General features: G+C 52.9%; 1 protein-coding gene across 3 annotated transcripts in view; it reads right to left on the bottom strand.

Moving 5' to 3' along the window:
- LOC129496608 (pyruvate dehydrogenase phosphatase regulatory subunit, mitochondrial-like) overlaps nucleotides 1–19,910 on the bottom strand; it is a 37,474-nt gene extending 17,564 nt beyond the window's left edge. Inside the window, exons 1-11 of one of the 3 annotated variants that reach the window (XM_055304739.1) lie at nucleotides 19,713–19,909; nucleotides 12,095–12,380; nucleotides 10,809–10,942; nucleotides 6,582–6,663; nucleotides 6,322–6,485; nucleotides 5,484–5,605; nucleotides 4,372–4,489; nucleotides 3,492–3,641; nucleotides 2,744–2,857; nucleotides 1,997–2,189; nucleotides 255–379 (exon numbers count right to left, since the gene is read on the bottom strand). In XM_055304739.1, coding sequence (XP_055160714.1) covers nucleotides 255–379; nucleotides 1,997–2,189; nucleotides 2,744–2,857; nucleotides 3,492–3,641; nucleotides 4,372–4,489; nucleotides 5,484–5,605; nucleotides 6,322–6,485; nucleotides 6,582–6,663; nucleotides 10,809–10,942; nucleotides 12,095–12,318 — 1,426 coding nt within the window. In that variant the 5' untranslated portion in view covers nucleotides 12,319–12,380; nucleotides 19,713–19,909. The other 2 variants (XM_055304740.1, XM_055304741.1) reach the window with 2 other exon arrangements.
- Nucleotides 19,911–24,138: the final 4,228 nt, after the last annotated feature.

The following is a 24,138-nucleotide window of genomic DNA, read 5'->3' on the forward strand; positions in this document are numbered from 1 at the left end:
GGACTGGACAGCAACCAGCACCTGAAAGTCCTAGTCTGCGTTCCTGTTCCCCGAGGTTAAGTAGAAAACAATATACTAAAGAGACTGTCCCACAAATGTCACATGGGGCCTCGTCCCCCAACCAAACATCAGAAGCCTGACTCACAGCAATTATTACACAACTGAAGGAAAAACCTGCCCCCACTCAGAATGATCACACAGGCTCGAGGGAAGATCCCTTCAGCGAGGTGCAGCTGGGCCAGAGCTCCACTCACGCATGACTTCCATGACCCGGTGGCGCAAAAAGGTGCGGCTGCTCTGGAGTGCTCCAAAACGCTTCAGGTCCAGTTCCCAGATGTTTTCTGAGGGATAACCGTGCACCATCCATTCGGCGAGGTACCTGTTTAGATGTGGGGGAAGTTGCTGGGCCTCAGATGGGACGCTCTCCCAACTGTACACGGAATCAAGAACCAACAGAAACATCCTGTCTGGTCACAGATTGGTTGAAAATTTGGGGCAATTTCCTTAACTTTTCTAAACAAATACGGATCCATCTACTGCTCTCAAAACCACTACGATGATTTTAGCTCTAATAAGATTCCCTAGAAGTGTTCTAAAAATAAGCCACATCTATTAAAAAAAGACTAAAATAAAATTACAAATGTACTCTAATTTATACATCCAATGGTTTTTTTCTGGAAAACCCTCAGGTCGTTATACAACTATCTGACCACATTTCTGTTCCAAACACTTTTAGTAACTCCTCTTCCATAACTGTTTTCAGAACCATTCTACAAGCCACTAAAGAAAAAAATGGCCTCATTAATAAAAAATTTAAAAATTTAATTGCGATAAAATACACAGAACATGACAGAACATAAAACAGAACATAAAATTTACCATCTTCATCATTTTCATGTGTAAGGTTCAGAGGCATGAGGTACTCTGAACGGCTGTGTGACAGTCCCCACCATCCACCGCTAGAATTCATTCATCATCTTCCCAAACTGAAACTCCCTCCCCTGACCCCAACCCTGGCCATCGCCCCTACACTCTGAAGTAACTCACAAAAGTGCAGCCACACAATATTTGTCCTTTCTGACTGGCTTATTTTATTTTTTTTAAATACTTTTATTTATTTATGATAGTCACAGAGAGAGAGAGAGAGAGAGAGAGAGAGAGAGAGGCAGAGACACAGGCAGAGGGAGAAGCAGGCTCCATGCACCGGGAGCCCGACGTGGGATTTGATCCCGGGTCTCCAGGATCGCGCCCTGGGCCAAAGGCAGGCGCCAAACCGCTGCGCCACCCAGGGATCCCTGACTGGCTTATTTTAACTGGTACATAATTTTTTTAAAAAGACCCACCTTAGGCAACCCAGGTGGCTCAACAGTTTAGCGCCGCCTTCAGCCCATGGCCTGATCCTAGGGACCCGGGATAAAGTCCCACGTCGGGCTCCCGGTGCATGGAGCCTGCTTCTCCCTCTGCCTATGTCTCTGCCTCTCTCTCTCTCTCTCTCTCGCTCTCTCTCTCTGTGTCTCTCATGAATAAATAAATAAAATCTTAAAAAAAAAAAAGACCCACCTTACTCAGCATGATCATCTGTCTTACTCACAGTACTTAACGGTTTCCAAACTCAAATGCCTTCAAAGGATCAACATTTTTTAAAAAAGATTTTTATTTATTTATTCATGCGAGACACAGAGAGACAGAGACAGGCACTAAACCGCTGAGCCACCCATTTGTCCCAGGATCAACATTTGTAACCGCTGCAAGAACTGAAAAGTACAGCCCACAGGCTCCAAGAACAATTCCAGAAGAGGAGTTCCCAAAATACTTTGCACGATGACACTTCTGGGACATCCACAGTCATTACTTTGAAATGGACAACTCTCAAATTAGGTGTATATCTTCCTCATTAACATACCAGGTTACACCTGGACATTACACACAACATCAGGAACAAGTAACTCTAGGAAGGAAGCAGCCCCACCAGCAGAGTGTCAGCAGGAACACTTACCTCCCAGCCCCTCCACCAAAGGAGATGCCAGCAGAGTTCATTCCTGCCAGGACAAAGTAGCCCTGCACCAAAGGAGACTCGCCCAGGATGCACCTCATGTCTGGGGTGAAGGTCTCGGGGCAGTTCACCAACTTCATGATCTCCAGAGTGTCCAGTTCAGGCATGCGCCGCAGGAGGGAACTCAGCAGGGGCTCTGAACCCGAAACACAAACCCAAACATGGTCCTCAGCTTTAGGGAATTCAGAAACTTCCCAATCCACGGGCTTCCCTACTCCCTCCCTCTCCTTGCAGAGAAAATTTCCTGAAAGAGGCTTTCTCAGAAGAGCCAAATGGGCCCTGACCAGAAAGCAGAAACCATGGTGGAATTAAGGGGCAACCCCACAAAGTGCATGGCATACAGACTGAGAAAAAAAGACACTCTTCAGAATGACCAGAAGCTGTAGGAGGACACACAATACACGAGCGTTAGGCAAGATCTCCAGGGGAGCAGTACTTGGGGACAATCTCTTCCATAGCACCCAAGGGGACATGCAATCAAAGCAAGGATTTCCTAAACTGGACCAGCTGCAAAAGACAGGTCCTTGGCTTGTGTGCCAGTAAGCCCACCATCTGGGAATTATTCCACTAGGACAGTGGCAACGGATGAAACCAGACTGGAGCTGGCAGGAGAATCCATATACTATTCTCTCCACTTTTAAAAGTCTGAAATCTCGGGATCACTGGGTGGCGCAGCGGTTTGGCGCCTGCCTTTGGCCCAGGGCGCGATCCTGGGGACCCGGGATCGAGTCCCACGTCGGGCTCCCGATGCATGGAGCCTGCTTCTTCCTCTGCCTGTGTCTCTGCGCCTCTCTCTCTCTCTCTCTATCATAAATAAATAAAAATTAAAAAAAAATTTAAATAAAAAAAATAAAAAAAAAGTCTGAAATCTCCCACAATAAAAAGTTTATTTTTTAAAAAAAGTCCATTAAGGATAGGAGGGAAGACTCTTCATTATAGACCCTTTTATCTTTTGAACCTGGATTATGGGACTATATTAACTAGGAAACAAAAATGAAATTACAAAATCAAGTTGCATATAAATACCAGATCACTATGATGTACACCTGAAACTAAAACAGTATCATAGCCCAATTCTTCTTCAATATAAAAAAAAATAAAACCTGAATAGAAGACCATATTAACAAAAAAGATTCTGCTTTCTAAAAATTTCTTCTTCAATCTTACATGCCATCCTACAAAAAAGTCTCCTTCTAGCCTAGAATTTCAGCAATGGTTTTAGGTAAGTAATTAGCCAGAGGTCCCTTGACCAAGATCTTCGTCCCCTGAATCTGCTACCCAGTTCGCCTTAGACCAGGTGAACTCTGTAGACTGCCCCCTGGGAGCACCTCGTGGGGTGGTGACAAAGATCAAAGAAGGAACTCTTCTTGAAAATGCTTTCAAAAGATAGCATCTTAGACAAACACAGGACATTATAGTCATCCTCTAGTTCACACACCAAAGTGATCCCAGTCTTCCTGCAGATTCTGAATCTCCAGCTGGTTCTTGCCCTCAGTGAAGATTGGCTTCGGGTTCTTCTCAAAGCCCCCAGACAAGATGCCACCCTGCCAGTTCCGGATATAAATTCTTCCATCAGCATCCACAATAGCTGAGGAAGGGAAACAACAAGGGAGTGGGGAACAGAAGAGAAAAACAAGGTTTAGAGGTAGGCCAACTTTCTAAATGGACAGAAAAAGCAGAACAAAAACACCATTACTGGCTTTATTAGCGAAAGAGCATCCAGTAAACACAGATCTTCTGAGATCATCGGGAAGGATCTTCCCTCTCAGATTTACAGTGGAGACTATTTCCCTGGTCGTCCCTAACCTCAGCAGTTAACCTAGAAGCTCTAATTGGTCCTCACAACCAAACTACGGAACTACCACAATGCCATTTAAAGCCTAGCAGAAAGGGGGGACCCTAAGCCCATTCTAGGGGTTGAGACCTTTCAGGTGATGTCAAGCCCTCCCCTGTGGTGCTTGGGGCCATGGAGCCATGTGATTCTGTAGCTTACCTAATAATCTCTCTACAATATATGTCATTCACGTCAAAAACTCCAGGTTGCATTCCAAATATTCTCAATTTGGACCTCTGTTTGGGATTGCAATTAGCTTATAAAACAAACCAACCAAAAAACTGCTTCAGTGGAATGCGTTTTTGTCCATCCTTTCATAAAGAGCTCTTAGAGAAAAGGTAGAACTGGGTCGGCCTCCTTATAACATGCTCCAGAAAAGATAAGGCTCTTTCGAGCACAGTCTGTCCTGGGCAGAAAGTCTTCCTTTTCAGAGGACAGGACAGTGGCAAGGAAACAATATTAAAAACAAAGCAGAAGTCCTCACTTGGTGTGTTGCTCTGCAGAGGGGTCTCCAAGGGGCGAGTCAGAAGGTAGAAGTGTTCGCAGGCATGTAACGGGATACTAACCGGCTCCTCGTTGGACAGACCCAGCTCGTATGCCCACTACAAACGGACAGATTGATTTGTGGGTGAGAAGAGGAAGAGAAAAGACAAATGAGCAAGTTTATCCATTTGCAAAGAGTTTGATTTCAAGTGGCCTGTGTGCACTCTGGCCCCAGTGTCAGGGGCAGGGAGACAAGCTGTAGCCTCCTATACACAGTTATGTGGATGGGGAGCAACTTTATACTTCTTACACCATAACAATTATTCTTGACCAAAGAATGAGAGATTTAATAGCTAGTAAAAGGAGCTCATGGGGGGCAAGTGAGGCCCTTTTAACAAAATGCCTGGCCTCAACTACAAACCCCAGACACCATCCCACTCAGCCTTCATTCACAAGGTAAAAAGTACCCCTAGGTCACCTAAAGACTAGAGTGGAAAGCAAGGGACCAATCTGCCTTAAAAGTAGAAGCAGCTTAGTATTCTAAACTGAATCCATGCTCCCAACACAAAAAAAAACAGCCTCATGGGATGCCTGGGTGGCTCAGCGGTTGAGCGTTTGTTTGCCTTCAGCCTGGCCCAGGATCCTGGGGTCCCGGGATTGAGTCCTTCATTGGGCTCCCTACATGGAGACTGCTTTTCCCTCTGCCTGTGTCTCTGCCTCTCTCTGCTCTCATGAATAAATAAACAAAAGCTTAAAAAAATTGCCTCATATTTTATTTGCCAGGTTGCAGGATGAAAGGAAATATCATAGAAGACCCAACGCCAAGGATTTCTGTCAATGCCCGACTGTTTCACAGACTTCCTGGCCAGGAGAGCACCGATTAACCCAGGGTGGAGGAAGGAAGAGGTCACCCCAGTGCTCCTCTCTGAGCACTAGCTAGAGGTCTTCTGATTTAGAGTAAAGGATTTTGAGGTTTCTAGTCCAAACAAGGGACATGTGGTCCCTGACGTGTGCTTAGCCCAACACAGTACTGACCCTACGTTTCTACACCTAAAATCCCAGAGGTAACAGTTAAGTGAGAAAGTCAGTGACACAGTACAGCTGGTAACCTACCTGACCAGCACAGTTGACAAAATACTGGCACTCGATCTGTCCTTTATCTGTCTCCACACCAGTAACCTGACCTTTCTTGACCATTACATGAAGAACGCTTGTCCGGTCATAGATCTGAACACCTGTTGCAAGGTAAAGAAAGAGTTAGGTGCATCCAACCTCTGATGGCGCAGAATAAAGGCCTCTGCACCAGATTCTCAACCCCCAAGAAATGCTGAAAATGCCAGATCAGTGCTTTATTTAAAAAAAAAAAAACTCCCGGGAACCACATCCTGAGACTACATCAGTGTGCCTCTTCCAAGACTGAGAACAGCAGGTGACTGTAATACACAGCTCAACTCCCAGAGTCACAAAAGGCATAGGAGAAAAAATTCAAATACAGCATTTTAAATCCTAATTCACCCACACCTCGGATCAGTTCATCTGAAGTGCAGAGCACCTTGGACACTGGTTAGTGCTCCCCTCATTCATTCCAAACCCAGGACATAGTCAGCTGTGGATCCAGTCCTCACTGTGGCTTCTTGACCTCGGAGCCTCTCAGATTCTGTGTGTGTGTGTAGGGGGGATTTCTAGGAGCCTGAAGTGCACACTGCTCAGTATAAAAGCAGTTCTTACAACTTTAATAAGAAAAATGTGGCCCTAAGAAAAAACATTAACAGTACATTCAAACAAATATTGTGAGAGCCAGTGTTCAAAACCAGAAGGCAAAAAAAAAAAAAAAAAAAAAAAAAAACACAACAACAAACCAAAAAAACACAGAAGGCAAGCTGGTATCAATGCTGATGGTAAGATACCTTCCTACGTAAACTCTTCCTTCCTCACCCAGACACCTCCTTACCATTTTGGGAGGCAGCACTTGCCAGGGCGAGAGCCACATCAGCAGAGGACACCACTGCATCCTCGGGAACATGCATGGCCCCCACCAGGTCGTGCACGTTGAGGAGAGGGTGAAGTTCGGCGACTTTCTTGGGGGAGATGATCTCAGAAGGGATGCCTATGACACTGCCGCAGAACACAAGGGGACAATGACATGCATGGCCCTCTGGCAGAGGTCAGTCTGACAGGAGCGTCGGGACAGGCTTCTAGCCTCATACGTACTTCAGCCTCGAGTTGATGCGCTTCAGGGAGATCAGCCGGTCCTGAGTTTGGGCCAGAAAGATCGAGCCTGTCCTTATGTAACCTGTAAGGAAAACCAGCCCAGACTAAGCAGATCAGGCCACCTGCAGGGGCCAGGAGGGGGGCAAGCCCACTAGACTACGAGCTAGACCAGTGAGGAGTCCTGGCACTACCACCATCCAGACATCCTCAGCTAAGATTTTGGAAGATCAAGTGGGATTTTCATGTACATCTTAAATAATCACTCTTAAAATAAAAATGAGAAGTACTGTTTTTACAAAGCCTTTTGGAAAAGAATGTAGCTCAGAACCCATCTCTTTCTTCAGTCTTTTTAGGCTTTCTCCTCCTGGTTTTGGTGGGAGAGTGACCCGTGATGTAGGCCACTCACAACATCAGCACCCAGGGGCTGGGACAGGGCCAGTGGGAATGTAGCTGAAGCTCAGCCAATCAGGTCCTCCTGGGATACTGTGTCTGGAGCAAGTGAGAGAATGGCTGTGGAGGCCAGTCCTCTCTGAAGCAGCAGCGTCCTGCCAAGTGGGCCCTGTTTCAGCTGAGGGGCTGCCTGCTGTGGGGTCCCCATGGCCCAGCCTCCGCACTGCCTCCTCCCAAACTGGCAGCCTCCTGCCAAACTGACTGGCTCCAACAGCCTTCCAACCAACTCCTTTTTGCCCAAGTTGGTCAGAGTCAATTCTTGTTCATTGCAATCAACATTCCTGACACAACCATGATCACGCTTGGGTGAGTGACAATCTCCCTAACATGCAGACTCTCAGTTCTGATGATGAAAAAGCTGAATCAATCAGGGTATCTTTTTAAAAGGCAGCACAGGAGGATCACCTAAATATTTTTTTATCTAGTTTGAAATCTTCAGGGAAATATGCCCTTCCCTGACATTACAAGAATGTCTCAGTTGGAGAACTGACATTTTAGAGACTGATTTCTAAAAACTGTAGATAGACCAGACCAGTGCAGTGATCATGGTCACTGACTTGGAAGCTAATCACACTCTGAGTCTCACCTGCAGACAAAGGCTTCAGTAGTCACTCCCAGTCACTACCAAACACTCTTAACACATCACGGTACACACATGATGTCAAATCGCACTCTTCCAAACAGAACCAGCTGCCATAACAGCATATCACTGGTTCACAAGATTAATAGCCTACTCTATTCCCACAGAGAACTCTAAAAGTTTGGTCTAGACCTTTCTGACATAAAATTTGCTTTATCACAGGTTTGAAGCTGTAAAACAGAACTCTTACGTTCAGTAAGAAGATAGACATCTGATATTAAAAGACAAGTCACAGAAGAAATATGAATGGCCAATAAGACTACAATACAGGGACACCAGGTGGTTCAGTGGTTGAGTGCCTGCCTTTGGTTCAGGGTGTAATCCCATGGTACCGGGATTGAGTCCCATACCAGGCTCCCTGCATGGAGCCTGCTTCTCCCTCTGCCTCTGTCTCTACTTTTCTCTCTCTGTGTGTCTTTCATGAATAAGTGGATAAAATCTTTAATTAAAAAAAAAAGACTACAACATAATGTTTAACTGAAAAAGATGCAATTTGGAATCTGATTACTTTTTTCATTTCTCAGATTACCAAAAATTGAAACAATACTGTTGGGGTAGCTGGCTGGCTCAGTCAATAGAGCACAAGACTCTTGATCTTGGGGTTGTGAGTTTGAGCCCCATGTTGGGTGTAGAGATTACTTAACAAAAAATAGAATGAAGAAATAAAACAATACCCAATGTTGAGAAGACGATAAAGAAATAAGCACTCACACACATGATTGGTGAGAGGGGATACCTCTTTTGGAGGATGATCTGGCAATACCTATCAGTTTAAAACACAGACACCTTTCGCTCAAATTATCAACTGACTACATCTACCCTTTGGAAATAGCAAGAGAAAACAAACATATACTGACAAGGGTCTGTGCTGCATCATTATAACAAAAAAAGGGGGGGGGGACCTATAAATATCAGGTTTATATTTGCAGGTAGTGGGACCTGCATAAATAAACCAGCACACATATGGACCCTTTCTCTGTAGTTATAAACAGACTTAATTATGAGCTGATCTGGAAAGCCATCATAACACGCTTTCATTTAACAATTACTAAGAATGTTTCTGTCTTTGAGGAAACAAGAAATAAACACATATAGCAGAAAGACAATCCCCAATACAAAAGGTAGTACAAAGACTGTATGATACACAGTTAAATAAACAGCGTCAACAAAACGACACGTAACTTTGGAGAGACAAGATCCGTGTGGGCAACCAGATCTGGATGAAGGACTGGGGGTCAGGATATTTAGGTACCAATCACACATGTCACTTCAATGCACCGTCCTCTGAGGATTAGCATGTAGTATCGGGAAATCCAGGCTGTACATAGGTCACTTGACTTCACAATGTCTCAAAAGCAGTCCACTGGCTGGCAGCAATCCATGCAGCGCAACCTGCGCATCCTGCCAGGTAACACAATTCTCCAGCGGGGGACCCCACGTCCCCTTTCACCGCACCACTGCTGAACTGCAATGGGCGTGACAGATGGAGGATGATCCCCAGAGCCCGCCCCCGCCCCCACCTCTCTCACTGCCCACCAGCATCAAAGAGACACCAGCCCCAATACGGGGCTCCTGACGGTGACCCAGACCTGAAGTGAGACTAACTTACCTTTGGAAGAGAGGCCTAGGACCCCTGTCCCTCTAGCACGCAGGCTGGGCTTGGTAAACAATGCAAGGCTTGGCAAAGCACCAGGGACCGAACCAGGGCACCCGAAGTCAGCAGTTCCAGCTCAGGGCCCCTTATGTGGACCCCCTTCTGACTCAAACTCTGCTTAATACCCGACGCGAGTACCTGTTGCCATCAAATTAAATCTAACCCAAAGGGACTCCCTCCCACCTGTCCTGCGTGTAGTAGGCAGCAACCCTAACAAAAGCCAGAGGTGGTGAAGCAGCAGGAACTACTTTTACTATCTGCACCCAGAGGCCTTGCCTCTCAAAAGGAAGCCTGGCCAAGTCAGGCCCATCTACCGGGTGGGGACCAGGGCGAGGCAAGTGAGGCGCCCACTCTCAGGGCCAGCCTGGGAGCTCCGCTTATGTGCTCAACGGCGTAGGGCCTCTTCCCTCCCCTCCTCTAGCTCCTCTCCCCACTAACACACCTACCCGATGCCAGTCCCTAGACATCGGGTCTTAATCTAGGATCTACGGACAACGTTACACTTCACCAGAGTATGAATCATACGAAAGGGAAATGCCACAAAGCCTCAGTCCGTCATCAAACTTACTAATAATTCAAATCTCACCTTCCCAATGAAAACTCTATCACGGGTCACATAATTTCTAAGTCGGCCAGCAAAGGAAACCACAAACTGTGCTTACGCTGGGGTCACATGGCAGAGCCGAGCCGCTTTACTGTTCCTTGTCAGGATGGGGTCTAGAATTATCTGTGATCTGAATCATGCAGGTCTTCAAAAGAGCAATGCTGATGTAGACGAGCATCCTGAATTTCATCACCAGGCCCTGCTACTCCCTCAGGACAATTCCCGTGGCCACCAAACAGTTTCTCATCAGCCACGATGCTCGGCTCGACCCTGGGCTTCCGGCCAATCCATCCCTGACACACGCTGACAGACAGGCTCCTAACTTGAGATCGTGCGGGACCATCCTGTGGCTGGGCCTTCCCATTCTACTTGCTCCAGTCCTACTTAGCTCACGATTCCCTGGGTTTCCTTTCCCTTAATGACACACATAAAGGAGTAACCTACGTTTAAGCTTCTTAGTCAGAAGCAGCCTTAAGAGCAACTGGTGAAACACCACGATTTCACCATCAGGCACCGAAACGGAAGTACTTCCTCGGCTTCTTCGTTCAGGAGCCAAACGTGGCCACTTACTGTATGTGCTCCAGGGAATGAAAGAATAGGAAATGGGCCAGGAAACCCTCAAGATCCTAAGAACTACAGGCTCTGGGCAGTATCTGGGATGAGGACAGAATGCCCTCGACTGATGGGCAGGGTGCCGGAGACAGCTCAACACGCTAACAGACTTGCCCAAAGTAAGACCACAGTGAGCGGCAGAGCCCAGGCTCACGCACAGGCCTTAACCACCGAATCTCCAGGCAAACGTGGTGTCGGGCCACGTCAAGTACTGAGTGCCAGACTCTGGGCACAGGCAGACCGGTAAGCGGGGGACTACCTGCTTACCTGTCTGGATGCCCGTTTCTTGCTCTAACTGCTGGTAGAGTTTGTTGGAATAGTCTGCCATCTTCTGCTCGATGGACAAGTGCCTGGCGGTGCTCAGGATGCCAGCACAGAACCTCGTAGAGCCAGCAGCCAGCCTGCAGGAGGCATCCAGGACACTATTAGGTAGACTCCCACACCTGTGAGCACAACTAGTTCAAAGATCCTCATTACGGCATTGTCTGTAATATCGAAAGATGGAAGCAACCTACATATCCACCGACATGAGCGGGATCGAACAGTCTGGAGTTCCCCTCTACCCTGGGACGCTCTACACAGCCATTAAAAAAGGAATGAGAGGAAGCTTTTATGCAACACTATGGAACAATCCTAATGAAAAAGCAAGGGCGGGGCGACACTGTTTGAGGTATGCTACTAACTCGTATAAAAAAAGAGAAAAAAATAATAAAACAAATACCCAGGCACACATATACAAACTGACCCATACAGATTTGCTCATGTACATGGGGACTATCTGGAACGATACACAAGGAACTTAACTTGCCTCCAGCGAGGGGAACTTCCAGCTAGAAGTCAGGGATGGGAGGCAGACTTTTCCCTGTACACTCTTTTACACTTTTCAATCTGAATCGTGTAAATGTATTGCCTATTCAGAAATAAATACAACAGACGGGTTAAAGGTCATCCAATTTCTGGTAGGCAATAGAACAGAAGAGGGGCATTAGGGGAAGAGTGAAACAACTTGGGACAAAGTATGAACTTCAGTTAATAAAAAGGCATCCACACTGACTCGTTATATTCAACGGCGATCCCAGCCTCAGATGTTCACCGAGGTGCGCACGGGGCTGAGGCATACGGGAGCGCCGCACCGCCTTCCCATTTGTCCTGTAAATCTACCGTGGCTCTAAAAGAAGCAGATTCGAGGACAAAAGGGAACAGAAATCAGGCGGGACGTAGCCGATTTCATTCGGGCTCACAGAGGAGGCTTTTGAGGGTTTCTGTTGCTGTGTGACAACAACAAAGAGGACAAGAGGGTATGGCATGGCGTGCCGTGACCCTGAAATGAAACACACCCTATCTGGATACTTGGCGAGTCAGAACCTGCCACCTCTCCCAAAGCCAGAAAATGGGGGTATCACGTACTCCGAAACCGCGGACAGGAGATCTCGCTCTCTGTGGTTCTTCTCAGGCTACTTAGCGCCAATCATCAGTCAGGTTAGCTACTGGCAGGACAACGTGGGGGGGGGGGGGTGAGGGGAGCCCCGAGCCGCGTGCCCTCAGGTCCTTACCTGCCCTGCTCCAAAAGGACAATATCCTTCCACCCCATCTTGGAGAGGTGATAGGCCACGGATGTGCCCATGATTCCCCCGCCGCAGATGACGACCTGCGCCTGGGCAGGCAGGGCGACAGAATGCGCCTCGGCAGCAGACGCGCCGCTTCTCCCCGACGACCAGTTCTGCCATCCTCGGCCGGTCCTTTGTCTTCGGACCACCGACAGCAACCGGTGGTACATCACGTCCGTCGGCGGCTGGGAGACGTGCTCTCACCCGCCTAGGGAGATCCCCGGCATTCACACTAGATGGAGAGAGCAACCAGATCTTATCCCGCTGTACTCAACGCACGGGATTAATGGGGAAACGAAAAGAAGCAACAAAGGAAGACAATCGTGCTTTCGGCGCGTGTCTGAGGTATCTGCGCACTTCCAGACGCTTCACTAGCTGTACACCCAGCAGTGGACAACAGGGAGGAGGTCCTCGCCTCTATGCAACTTTCGTCAGAGACACAGAGGCGGCGGGGGGGGGGGGGGGGTGAGTGTGGGAGAGGGTGCCGACGGCGGGGGCGGCCCCTACACACATAAACCGAGGACCGAGGCCAATGTGCTGGAATAACTGAAGGCACCTGTAAGACAGGGTGCTCGGGAGAAGGTGACCTTGGAAAAGCCACCTGACGGTGAACAAGAACCAGCTGTATGGTCTCCCAGACAGAGGCACACGCACGTGCCAAGGCCCTGAGGTGAGGCCGACCCCGAGGAGTCCGGGCACAGAAGGGAGGCCGGTGGGCCCACAGCACCATGAGCGAGGCGGACATGACCCAAGCCGAGGCTGGAGAGGCAGGCAGAAAGCAACGACACACGGCGCTTGGACGCCATCGTGACGAGCGGGGGTTTTGCTCCGAGTGCAGAGGAAGATACCAAAGCAGAGAATGGCATGACCGGATATGCTTGTCCAAGATCAGTCAGGCTCCAGGGCGGGAGCGGACTCCACGACCGGAGGGAAAGCAGGGCTAGGAGGCTACCGCGCAGTTCTAGGGGGAGGGCCCGGGGGCTCCCAGCAGGACGGTGGCGGTGAAGTCAGAGCCACGACTGGATTATTTTCGAGGTGAAACAACAGAACTCGACAAACGGGATGTTAAAATGGGGCGAGGGGAGAAACAAGGACGGCGGCGGGGTTTCTGGGTTAAGTAACTGGTGCCAGGGACTACGGTGTGAAGGACCAGGGTTGGGGAGGGAGGCCGAGGAGGGCACAGGTACGCGTGCGCAGACAAGCAAACGTCCCCCTCTGAGGTGTCAAGGCAGGTTGCCTCGCGGGCTTCCGCGTGGGAAGGCCAAGCAGCAGCTAGACATCCAGGCCTGAAGCTTGGGGACCACATGGGGTATCTGGAGACCCGTCATGCCGGGCAACAAGAAGAACCCTGAAGCTCCCCAGCAGATACAGCTTGGAAAGAGAAGCAAAGTACCGGGCAGACTCACAGAGCGTCCAGACAAACACGAGGGGTTCAAGAGATGGAGAAGGAGCCGCTGCGAAGCAGAAAGAGAACTGGGCAGAGGGTCACGGAAGCCAAGAGAGAAAAGGGTTTCAGGAAGCGGTTCACTACTGGGGGTGCCCAGGGGTGCAGCAAGATGGCCTAGTTCCACTGGGACTTGACAACAGAGGCCCCTGATGTCCTCAAAAAGAACAACCTTCGCAGGAGAGTGCTCGGGATGAAATGCGGACAGGGCAAGCTCCAGAGTGAGGAGGTGAGGGAGCGCAAACTGCTCCTTCACATCCTGCTCTGAAGGGAGCAGAAAAACCAGCCAGAAGCAGGAAAGAACGGGAGCAGAGCAAGACTCTTTGCTGATAAAGGCTCAGGCCGTGGACGCTGTTTCACTGCTGGTGGGAAGGGCAGGGGTGAGGAAGAAGGAGAGGTGGGGACAAAGAATGAGGTCCTGGAAGAGAAAAGAGAGAGAGAGGGGACCCAAAGCCACCGTGAGGGACGGTGGGCCCCGGGTCTGCACAGGCCCCGGGCTGGGGACTCAAGGTCCATCAGGCCTCTTCCCAGAAGCAGGGGAGGGTCAGGCGAGGTGGGCTTCTCACGCACCCTCGGGTGTCACAGGCTGGGACCCTGCCCACGTGTCTATGAGACAATCAACACTGTAAGGCAGAGAAAGGAGAGGGTACAGGATCGGGCCACCGGGGAGAACTGTTCTCCCGGCAAAACGGAGGCCTGTCCAAAGTTCCAGAAACTGTAGTCAGACCTGCCTGGAGATGGCAGGGTCACCGAGCTTGGGAAAACAGAGACTCCAGAGCAGAGCCCTGGCACGCAGGGTGCCCAGCAGCATGCCACTCCCAGGCCGGGACCCACGGTGGGCCCCGAACAGCCCAACTAGCCCAAGGCCAAGGCCCGGGTGCCCGTCCACCACACAGGATCTCAGAAGGAGACCAAGCAGGCCCACTCGGGTCCCGAGACAAACCCCATCCAACCAGGGCTGATTACTGGGCTACCCTGAGGCAGTCACCAGGCCTCACACCACCCCCACCCCCACCCCCACCCCCACCCCTGTCCAGCTGTCTCAAACAGAAGGCGCCACAGGGCCAGCCCCGGCCCACCGCGCTCACCCTCAGGAGGGAAGGCGGGCATCCTCCTTCTCCTCCGCTCAGAGAACCCTGCTCCTTCCTGGCTCTGGCCAGCAGGCACCCCTACCTAGCCCCGGGCCACCAAGGGTTCGGCCACAGGCAGATCTGAACCCACCACGCTGTTCCTCTCCCAACCTCAGACCCGGCCTCCTTTCCTCCTTCCTCCCATGCACATAACCCATCTCATCTCCCCCCCCTGAAACTCTACCCATCATCCCACTTGCATCTCTAACCATCTAACAACCATCTCTCCTTCCCTCAGAGGGTCAAAAGTTCACGCCCGCACAAGTCCCCCAGAAACCTCTCCCTCCTTCCCCTGAGCCCAGCTTTGTCAAGCCAGCTCCTCTTCCACGTACCTTCGGGGTTCCCTCTGACCCTCAGCGTTTTCATATGCTTGAGTCCTCCCAACCAATTTCAGAAATGGAACAAAAGCTCCGTAACGGTCTTCGAAGAATGCTTTTTAATTTTAAAAATTCTGAATTATAAAAATTGTGGTCTTGGCAAACACACACACACACACACACACACACACACACACACACACACACTGGAGATTATGATTTCCCGTCAGGGCACCTGGGTGGCTCAGTCAGTTGAGCGTCCGACTCTGGGTTTTGGCCCAGGTCACGGTCTGGGTGTCGTGGAATCGAGCCCCACAGCGGGATTCTCTCTCTCCCTCTGCCCCTTCTGCTCACAGGCATGCACTCTGTCCCTCAAATAAATAAATAAAATATTAAGGGGCACAGGAGTGGCTCAGTCGGTTAAGCATCTGCCTTTGGCTCAGGTCATGATCCCGGGGTCCTGGGATTGAGCCCCACATCAGGCTCCCTGCTCGGTGGGGATCCCACTGCTCCCTCTCCCTGTGCTGCTGCCCCTGCTTGTGTGCTCGCTCTCTCTCTGTCAAATAAATAAAGAAAATCTTAAAAAAAAAAAAAAAAAAAGCGCTTTCCCTTCATAGAAAACGACCAGTCCCAATGAGCTATCCAGATGTCCACCTGAGTGTCCCCCCCTGTCTTGTGACCTTTCCTTACTCCTTAGTGATTGCAGTGGCCGGAGGTCATGCCAGAACTGAGTCTTAATGTGATCTCACAACCCGTCTTTTCACTCGACAAATGTTGTTTCTGTTTTTGTTTTTTTAATTCAAGTTCAATGAGTTAACATGTACTGCTTATTGGTTTCAGAGATAGAAGCCAGCGATTCTCATCAGTCTTATAGAACACCCAGCGCTCATCACATGTCCTCCTTAATGCCCATCACCCAGCGGCCCCGTCCCCCAACCTCTCTCCCCTCTAGCGACCCTCAGTTTGTTTCCCACGATTCAGCCTCTCTTATGGTTTGTCTCCCTCTCTGATTTCATCTTTATTTTTTCCTCTCTTTCCCTATGATCCTCTGTTTTGTTCCCTACACTCCACAAATGAATGAGATCATGTGATAATCCACTTGACAAATACATTAAGGAAAGGGCTTCATGTATTATTGTCACTTTCCCCCTTTCCAGTCTGTCCTGAACCCAAAGCGGCTGGGCTTCTGTCCCGCCCAGCCAGGAACACGGCTCTCCCCAAGACTGCTCATGCTGCCAACTTCCGGGGCCACGGGCCTCACCTCGCATCCTGTCCGCAGCACTCCATAGCGCCTATTGCTCCTGCTACTCACACCCTCTTGCCCCGTTTTATTCGGACTCCTACTGCCCCTGCCCCCCTGGTCACGTCTTCGCCGGCCTCTCTCCCCCGCCCGACCTTCCGACTCCATGTCCCTCGGGGTGCTCCAGGAGTAGCCTCTCCCCTCGGTCCGCTACTCTCCAGGGTGACTTCACCGCCTACCGTGACGCGTGGCCCCGCCTCTAGTTGAACCCCGGCCGTGTCCACTTGGGTTCCCGGAGGTCAAACTGAGCACATCCAACAGGGACACCCATCCTCCTCAATCTCCAAACCTGCTCCACTCCTGCGTCCCCAGCGACACCATATACGGGAACCCTGGGTAATACCAAGGGTTCTCATCTCCTCCACGCGGCCCGCCAGCAAGGAGCAAGGCTTCCACACGCTACACTTCTCTCATCCCCACCGCAGCTAGAGTACAGGCCGCCGCCCCTGCTCAGATTACTGCAGAAGCTTCCTGACGGGGCTGCTGCCCACCGTTCTCCTCCCCACCCCCCACAATCCTGACAGGACTCTGAGCTGGTCTTCTCAAGTGAAAATCTTGCTTCACGCCCTTGCTTCAAACTCTTCAATGACCCTCTGATGTCCTCAGGAAAAGGCCATCTCCTTAACAGGAAGTGCAGGATGCTTCACCATCTGGCTCACTTGTCGTCTCTGGTCGGTCGGTCTCTCTCTCTCTCTCTCCCCCCCCCAGACTGAACTACTTGTAATCAATTCCTCAAACGGGACAGGATTCTGGGCACACTGTTCCTCTAACCAAGTAGTCTAGTTCCTGCCACTCCCCCCGACCCTCAAACGAAGGTCATCCCCTCAGCTCTCAGCCTGTTTGACACCGGATCAGACCTCCTCTCCCCCAGTGCTCAGGCGGGTGACGCCTCCACATTCTCCCCTATCACCTGCACTTCTCCCAGCACAGAGCTTTCCGGGCTCTCTCGTGGTCTGTTCGCCACTCAGGGAAGCAGCGCGACAACCCAGCTGGCCACGCAGGCTCCTGAGGCAGACAGCAGTGGGTCTGAAAACCTCCCCCACCTCTCATTGGCTCTAGGACTTTCAGCAAGTCAGACCGTTCCTGGCCTTTGGGCTCCTCATCCAGAAAGTGAGCTAGGACTACCTACCTCGCACACCTGCTACAGACACTCCATCCGACAATAAGGAACAACACGGCGACTGGCACCTAAGAAGCACCCAGTAAGTGGTACTTTCTAGCTCCTATTGTAATGGAGCTCTCTGGGAGCCCAGACCAATTATATCATGATTTTCCCAGCATTCAGGGTAGGCACCCAGGAAATACACGTTGATGAATGGACAGAGAATGCACGACAGGGGAAAAAGCTCAATGAGGACTCGGAGGTCTCAAGGCCAGGCCCTCAGATTTGACGGGATATCTAAATCACGTGAAAGCGTTTTTAAAAAGAAAATGGTACTATTTTCATAGGCAGTTACCATCGGCTTGCTAGATGCTGCTTCGTGTGTACAGCTGACTCAAGCCTCACAATCCTAGGAGGCAGGTATCAGAACTTCTTTTCTACACTCCCGGAAGCTGAGACACAGAGAAGTACCGCATCCATGATTCTCGAAGGCCAGTGAGTGGCAGAGCCAGGAGTCAAACCTTGCCAGGCCGGCACCACAGAACTACCCTAGAACGTTCCTCCCTGCTACCTTTCAAATAAGATCAGATGAATAAAGAAAGGGTAGTTGTGAGGACAGAACCACCAGGCACACCCCCTGGCAGGATAAAAGGAACTGCAAAAGTCCCAGAAGCAGCATGATGACAAATGAGGTTCCAGATGGAAGAAACTATGTTAAAAAGCCTCTGGTGATAAGAACCGAGGAGAGGATTCGTGACCTCGTGTGCATCGTGACCTTCAGAGAGTCACCGAAGTGGTGAGGACAAACAAGAACAAAAGAGGATTTTAAGTGGATAAACAAAGAAGGAAGGCACCAGAGTGTCCCTGTAGGTTTGGCAGCAAAACCAAAGCAAAGCTTGCAAGCAGAGGCGGGAAAAAGCCAGTAGAGAAGAAACTGAAGATGGCAAAGACAGAGAAATAAAAGGTGCTACCGGGTTTACAGCACCTTTTAGGGACGTTTGTGTGCGGGCGCGCACCTACCTTAGGTCCTATTTAAGTAACCTCTACACCACTCCAACTAACGAGCAAGAGACACGTGCTCTTCCGACTGAACAAGCCAGACACCCCCAAAATACACTACACCTTTTTTTTTTTGTTTGTTTTTTAATTTATGATAGTCACAGAGAGAGGGAGGGAGAGAGAGAGGCAGAGACACAGGCAGAGGGAGAAGCAGGCTCCATGCACCGGGAGCCCGACGTGGGACTCGATCCCGGGTCTCCACGACCGCGCCCTGGGCCAAAGGCAGGCGCCAAACCGCTGCGCCACCCAGGGATCCCTACACTACACCTTTTTAAAACTAAGATGACCCCACAATGTTTTCTACTAAGAAGAAAAACACCTGCCCAGCAACCTCCGTATGGGGACTAGGTACGCTCACGTCCGCGCACACCAGCGAGGGCGAGAGGACAGCTCCGAGGCCCTCTGAGTCGTTCCTCTGCGTGGTCACGGCGTGTGTGCGAACGGGCCGCTGGGGACCAGGGGGCCCGGGGAGTGGGGGTCGATCAACATTCCCCCCACCTGCCTCAGCCTCAGAGCCACCTGGCACGTCTCTGGAGAGCCCGACGCTACTGGTCCCGGCGTGTAGTCCTCAACAAGTGCCCCCAGGTGAGCAGGCAAGTTTAGGAACTTAACGCAAATGCCCCGCGCCGGCAAAGTGTGCCCCGTGGCCCGGCTCCCCTCCCCCGGACGTCAGGCTTCCACGCCCCGGCAAGTGCACTCGAAGGTCCCGGCGCTGACCTGTGTCCTTCACGTCGGCCCCGAGTGGTCACGCGTCGCCAACACAGCTCCCTGCCCGGCCTACGCTTCTCCCGGTAACGCAGCCGTCCGCCGATCCGGGAAGCACCGGCGGGGCGCGCGTCTCCAGGCGGGAAGGGAAGCGACTGCACCCGCAGGGGAGACAGCCCCGGCGAGACCCGCCTCGTCCGCGCGAGGGGCCGCGCAACCCGAGGCCGGGGGCCCCGGCGAGGTCGCCGCGGACGCCCGGAGGAGCCGCTGCGCAGGCCCGGGGCAGCCGGGCACGGGTTCCCCAGGCCCGGGACGCCGGGCCGGACGGGAGAAACGGGGCGGACCCCTGTCGGCCCGGACGCCCGAGGCCGAGGCGAGCTGGCGCAAGCGACGCGACGCGACCCGGGGGCGGCCGGGACCCCCCCCGCCGGGAGCCCGGAGCGGAAAGGGGGCCGCTGAGACGCGCGCGGAGCGGAGGCCGGAGCGGCCCCGCCGCCGTGTCCTCACCTCACGGGCCCCGGCGGGCTCCGCGGGCCGCAGCACAAGCCCCGGCGGCAGCGGGGCAGCAGCCACAGCAGTTGCCGGGAGCGGTCCCGGAGCCAGAACCGGGGCCGAGGAGGCAGCGAAGGGGGCGGGGCGGAGGGAGTAAAAAGTTCCGGGGAAGCCCGGGACCGCGACCTTCCGCGCTTTACGGCCCCCAGCAAGGGTACGCCGGCGCCTGGCCGGCGCTGCCGCGCACGCGCGCGCCGTGACGTCCCCGAGGCGGCCCCGCCCCTGCCACGTGGGGCTTGTTTGGGTCTCGCGAGGCCCCGCCCCGGGGCTCTGGGCCGCGCTGGGCCGCGGCGCGGGTCGGGGCTGGCTGGGGCGCGGGCTCGGGGCTGGGAGTGGGGGCGGGGGCGGGGGCTGCGGCCCGGGCCGCCGGCCCGCTTGACCCCGACGGGCGGAGCCGGGACGTCCGCCGTGGGCCGCTCGCCCTGCGGGGGAGCCGGGAGCGCGGGGCCTCGCCCTGCCCTCGGGCGCGCTGCCGCTGCCGCCCCGCAGAAGGGCGCGCGGGACCCGCGGGCGCTCGGCGCCTCCCGGGCGAGGCTCTGTCGGGGCGCGGCCGTTCCCGCCGGTTGCAGGCCCGGCCCTCCCTCCGCAGCACCGCAGTCGTGGGCCGGGCGGGCTCCCCGGCGCTCGGAGCCCGGCCCGGCCGGCGCGGCGTGCAGTCCGCCCCCGAGTGGGCAGCGTGCTCAGGCTACGGCGGCCCGTGCCGGCGGCGCCTCGTCCTCCTTTCCCGCCCGTGGGATCCGAGCCCCGGCCCCGCGCAGGCCCCCGGCGTCCCTGTGGCCCCTTTCGGCCGAGGCGCCCGCGCCAGGGAGGGGCGGGCCAGCGCGGGCCGCGGGGCTCCGGGCCGCCCGCGAGTGCAGACGTGGCTCCCGCGGAGCGCGCTCACCGCACGACGCGGCGCCGAGTTCTGGCTGCTGAGCCCGGAGACTCGGGGCTGGAGAAACGATTCAGCATTCTAGCCAAGGGCTGAGAGTTGGGGCCGCCCGACTGCCCCGGAGAAGAGCAGGTAGACGAGCCCATCCGAGGTGTATTCCTGGGGAGCCAGGCCCGATGGCCAGACGCGGCAGTTTGGGGAGGAAGCCTCGCAGGTTCGCGGCCGAGCGGCGTGACGGTGCCGCTTGTGGGCTGAGGACTGGGAGGAAGCGCGCGGTGCGGTGCGCACGGAGCGGAGGGTGACGCGCGGCGAGGGTCGATGCGGGGATTCCCTGCTGGCGACGGCAGCGAGTAGCGGCCGGGCGGCTCGGCTTTCCCTCTTCCCTCAACCCATGACCATCACACGTGTCTTCATAGCACCTTCTCCTGATACTTGGACTCAGCTTTGCAACCCTCTGCCTTGCTTCTCTGTCCCTCGGGGACAGAGATTGCAAGGGGTGGGGAGGGGGTATTTTTAGCATCTGTTTCAAAAGATCCGCGCCAGGATTTCCTTTGCACACCAAGACCTGGAGCCGAGGTCTCAGGCCTTAGGCCTTAGGGCCCCCCCCCCCCGGAATGTCCCCTGGGGGGTGTAGACAGGAAGGACAAAAACAAAGTAACTTCACTCATTGTGAGGGTTCCCATCCTCACCCCATAGCTTCCAGTCCCCAGATCAAAGGCCTTTCTGCAGCTTGTTTCAATCAAGGGGTTTCTAGCAGCACAGTGAACGCTTTGTTCTCGGTCTACTCTTGGATACGGGAAATGCCATCGTGATTAGGGTACAGGGCTGTAACTCCTTATTTACATTAGTAAATGTGCAGTTGCCTCAGCCCCTTTCTACCCCCCTGTAGGGTCGGCGCGAGGTCCCGAGGACATTTAAGGCACTTTCCCGCGTGGGTCTTTCTCAGCAGCCCTGTGACTTTAGGCACCCAGAATGACCAGCGTTTCTGACTCCACGAACGCAGTGGGAACATCGCGCCCTGTGTTTCGATCAGGCCGATTTTTTTTATTTTTTTTTAATTTTTATTTATTTATGATAGAGAGAGAGAGAGAGGCGCAGAGACATAGGCAGAGGGAGAGGGAGAAGCAGACTCCATGCACCGGGAGCCCGACGTGGGATTCGATCCCGGGTCTCCAGGATCGCGCCCTGGGCCAAAGGCAGGCGCCAAACTGCTGCGCCACCCAGGGATCCCCGATCAAGCCGATTTTAATTAAGATGTTCTTTTCCTGCTACTAGGTTTGTAAATGAATAAACACACATTTTAATCACTCTGGCCGTGTCCACTTGGGAAATGTTCTTCATCTCTAGTGATTTATGTATGTATTTGCCATCACAAGGATAAACATTGTACCTAAGACCATTTGCATCTGTTACCAGAGTGTGAAACGGAATTTGGACACCGAGGTACAGCACACACAGGCATCGTATCACCCTCCATCAATGGTGGCTTGGCTGGAGACAGAAAGCCTCCCTTCCTCCTTCTGAAGGCTATGAGGACACACACCCAAACCTTTAACCCACAAAACAGTGAACTAGTCCAGTTAAGTGCTCAGCGTGTGGTAGATGCCAGCGGTGGCGCCTTAGAATCACCCGGGGACACCTAAAGCAATCTCCTCTGAGCGAACTGGAATCAGCAAGGCTGGAAGTCTGATCACTACTTCCCAGGGGATTTCCAGGAACTTCTCTTGTGTCTAGATACCACTGCATGACAACTGTGTAAGAATCTGGAGGGGAGCCCTGGTGGCTCAGCGGTTTAGCGCTGCCTTCCACCCAGGGTGTGACCCTGAAGACCCGGGATCGAGTCCCACGTCGGGCTCCCTGCATGGAGCCTGCTTCTCCCTCTGCCTGTGTCTCTGCCTCTCTGTTTATGTCTCTGTGTCTCTTGTGAATAAATAAATAAAATCTATAAAATATTTATGAAAAAGAATCTGGAGGACAAATGGTAGTTGTTGAGAGGTGTGTGGGTTAGAAAGGATTTTTGCTGGTTCCTAAGCAGGACAAGGTTTTTCTTACACATCATCCCATGTGGTCTTTACGACAGTCTTAGGAGGTGAGGTTTTAGCAGATGATGTAGACTCAGAGGTTAGCTGACTTTTCCAAGATCGCGGGGCTTGTGTGACGGTCTAGGAAACGGAGCCGAGGTTGTCTATCTGAACCCAAAGGTCTCTGCACTGTAGCATAAGGCATGTGGCCAGGAGGACTTGGGGCAGGGTGGCTGGGTCTCCAATGCTGCAGACAGAGAGACAGAACAGAGCACGGCCTGTACCAGCGAGGAGCTCCACTGGCTGTGGTCCGTGGGCATCCGCGGCTCCTCGTTCCTCTGCCAGGTGCCCCGGCAGTGCATGGACGTGCTGGAGTCTAGCTCTCGTCCTGTGAGCTTGGTTGGCTCCAGCCACGCTGAGACCTTTCTTTAAAAGACAGGCAGCCGGGATCCCTGGGTGGCGCAGCGGTTTGGCGCCTGCCTTTGGCCCAGGGCGCGATCCTGGAGACCCGGGATCAAATCCCACGTCGGGCTCCCGGTGCATGGAGCCTGCTTCTCCCTCTGCCTGTGTCTCTGCCTCTCTCTCTCTGTGACTATCATACATAAATAAATAAAAATTAAAAAAAAAAAAAAAGACAGGCAGCAGCCACGGTGTGCGGGTCTGCAGCGAGGCCTTAAGCGAACTGTGCATGCTCGTGCATGCTCATTAGCCCTGCTGGGGGCTGCTCTTGATCAGAAGACGGTGCGCCCTGTGTAGCCACCGTGTCGTGGAGGGTCACGCAGGATGAGAGACGCGGGAAACAGATCTGACCTCGACCTGAAGCCGAGTGCACTGACCCACAGCCTGAAGCCGCTGCCCGGCCTAACCGCAGTCCCCTGCGGGCCCGTAAGCCTGAGACGAAATGCTTGTGCAAGGCAGCAGGTCTTGGGCTGGTTTGTGGGCCACCTCTTGCAGCAAATGGAGGGTCTCTGCCAGTGTAGGCGTGTCGGATTGATGCCACCGGTCCCCATCCCCTTGAGGAATTCTCTACTCGCTGCAGCTTGGACTCACTGGTCTTTATCCGGCTCACCTCGCCGACGTTCCAGCAGCTCCATGCGGGGATCCCGTAGGCTGACACGTCACGAGCACCCTCATCGTCTTGTCTCGCACATCTACTCTTATTTCGCTTCCACAAACGGTGGACCGAGCTAAGAACCAGGGAGCCATCTGGTGGCTCCGCTCACTGCTCCCTGAACCTCTAGCTCATCGGCCACACAACCAAGTCTGTGTCCCCGTATCTCTCGTCTCTTCTGGCCTCTGCTTTGCCAGCATCCCTTGCTTTGGTGACCATCTCTGAGAAGATGTCCCTGCTTCTCGTGTCACCCCATCCTCGCTCTGCAGGATTATCTTTCCCACCACGTCCAATCATTTTACTCGCTGGCTGACTTAGCACATACACCTGACTCCCTGTTGTTGGGGAGACCGTTCACACTCTTTGGTGTGCAGAGCA

The sequence above is a fragment of the Nyctereutes procyonoides genome, unplaced genomic scaffold (assembly GCF_905146905.1).
Source record: "Nyctereutes procyonoides isolate TBG_1078 unplaced genomic scaffold, NYPRO_anot_genome, whole genome shotgun sequence".
Classification (NCBI taxonomy): domain Eukaryota; kingdom Metazoa; phylum Chordata; class Mammalia; order Carnivora; family Canidae; genus Nyctereutes; species Nyctereutes procyonoides.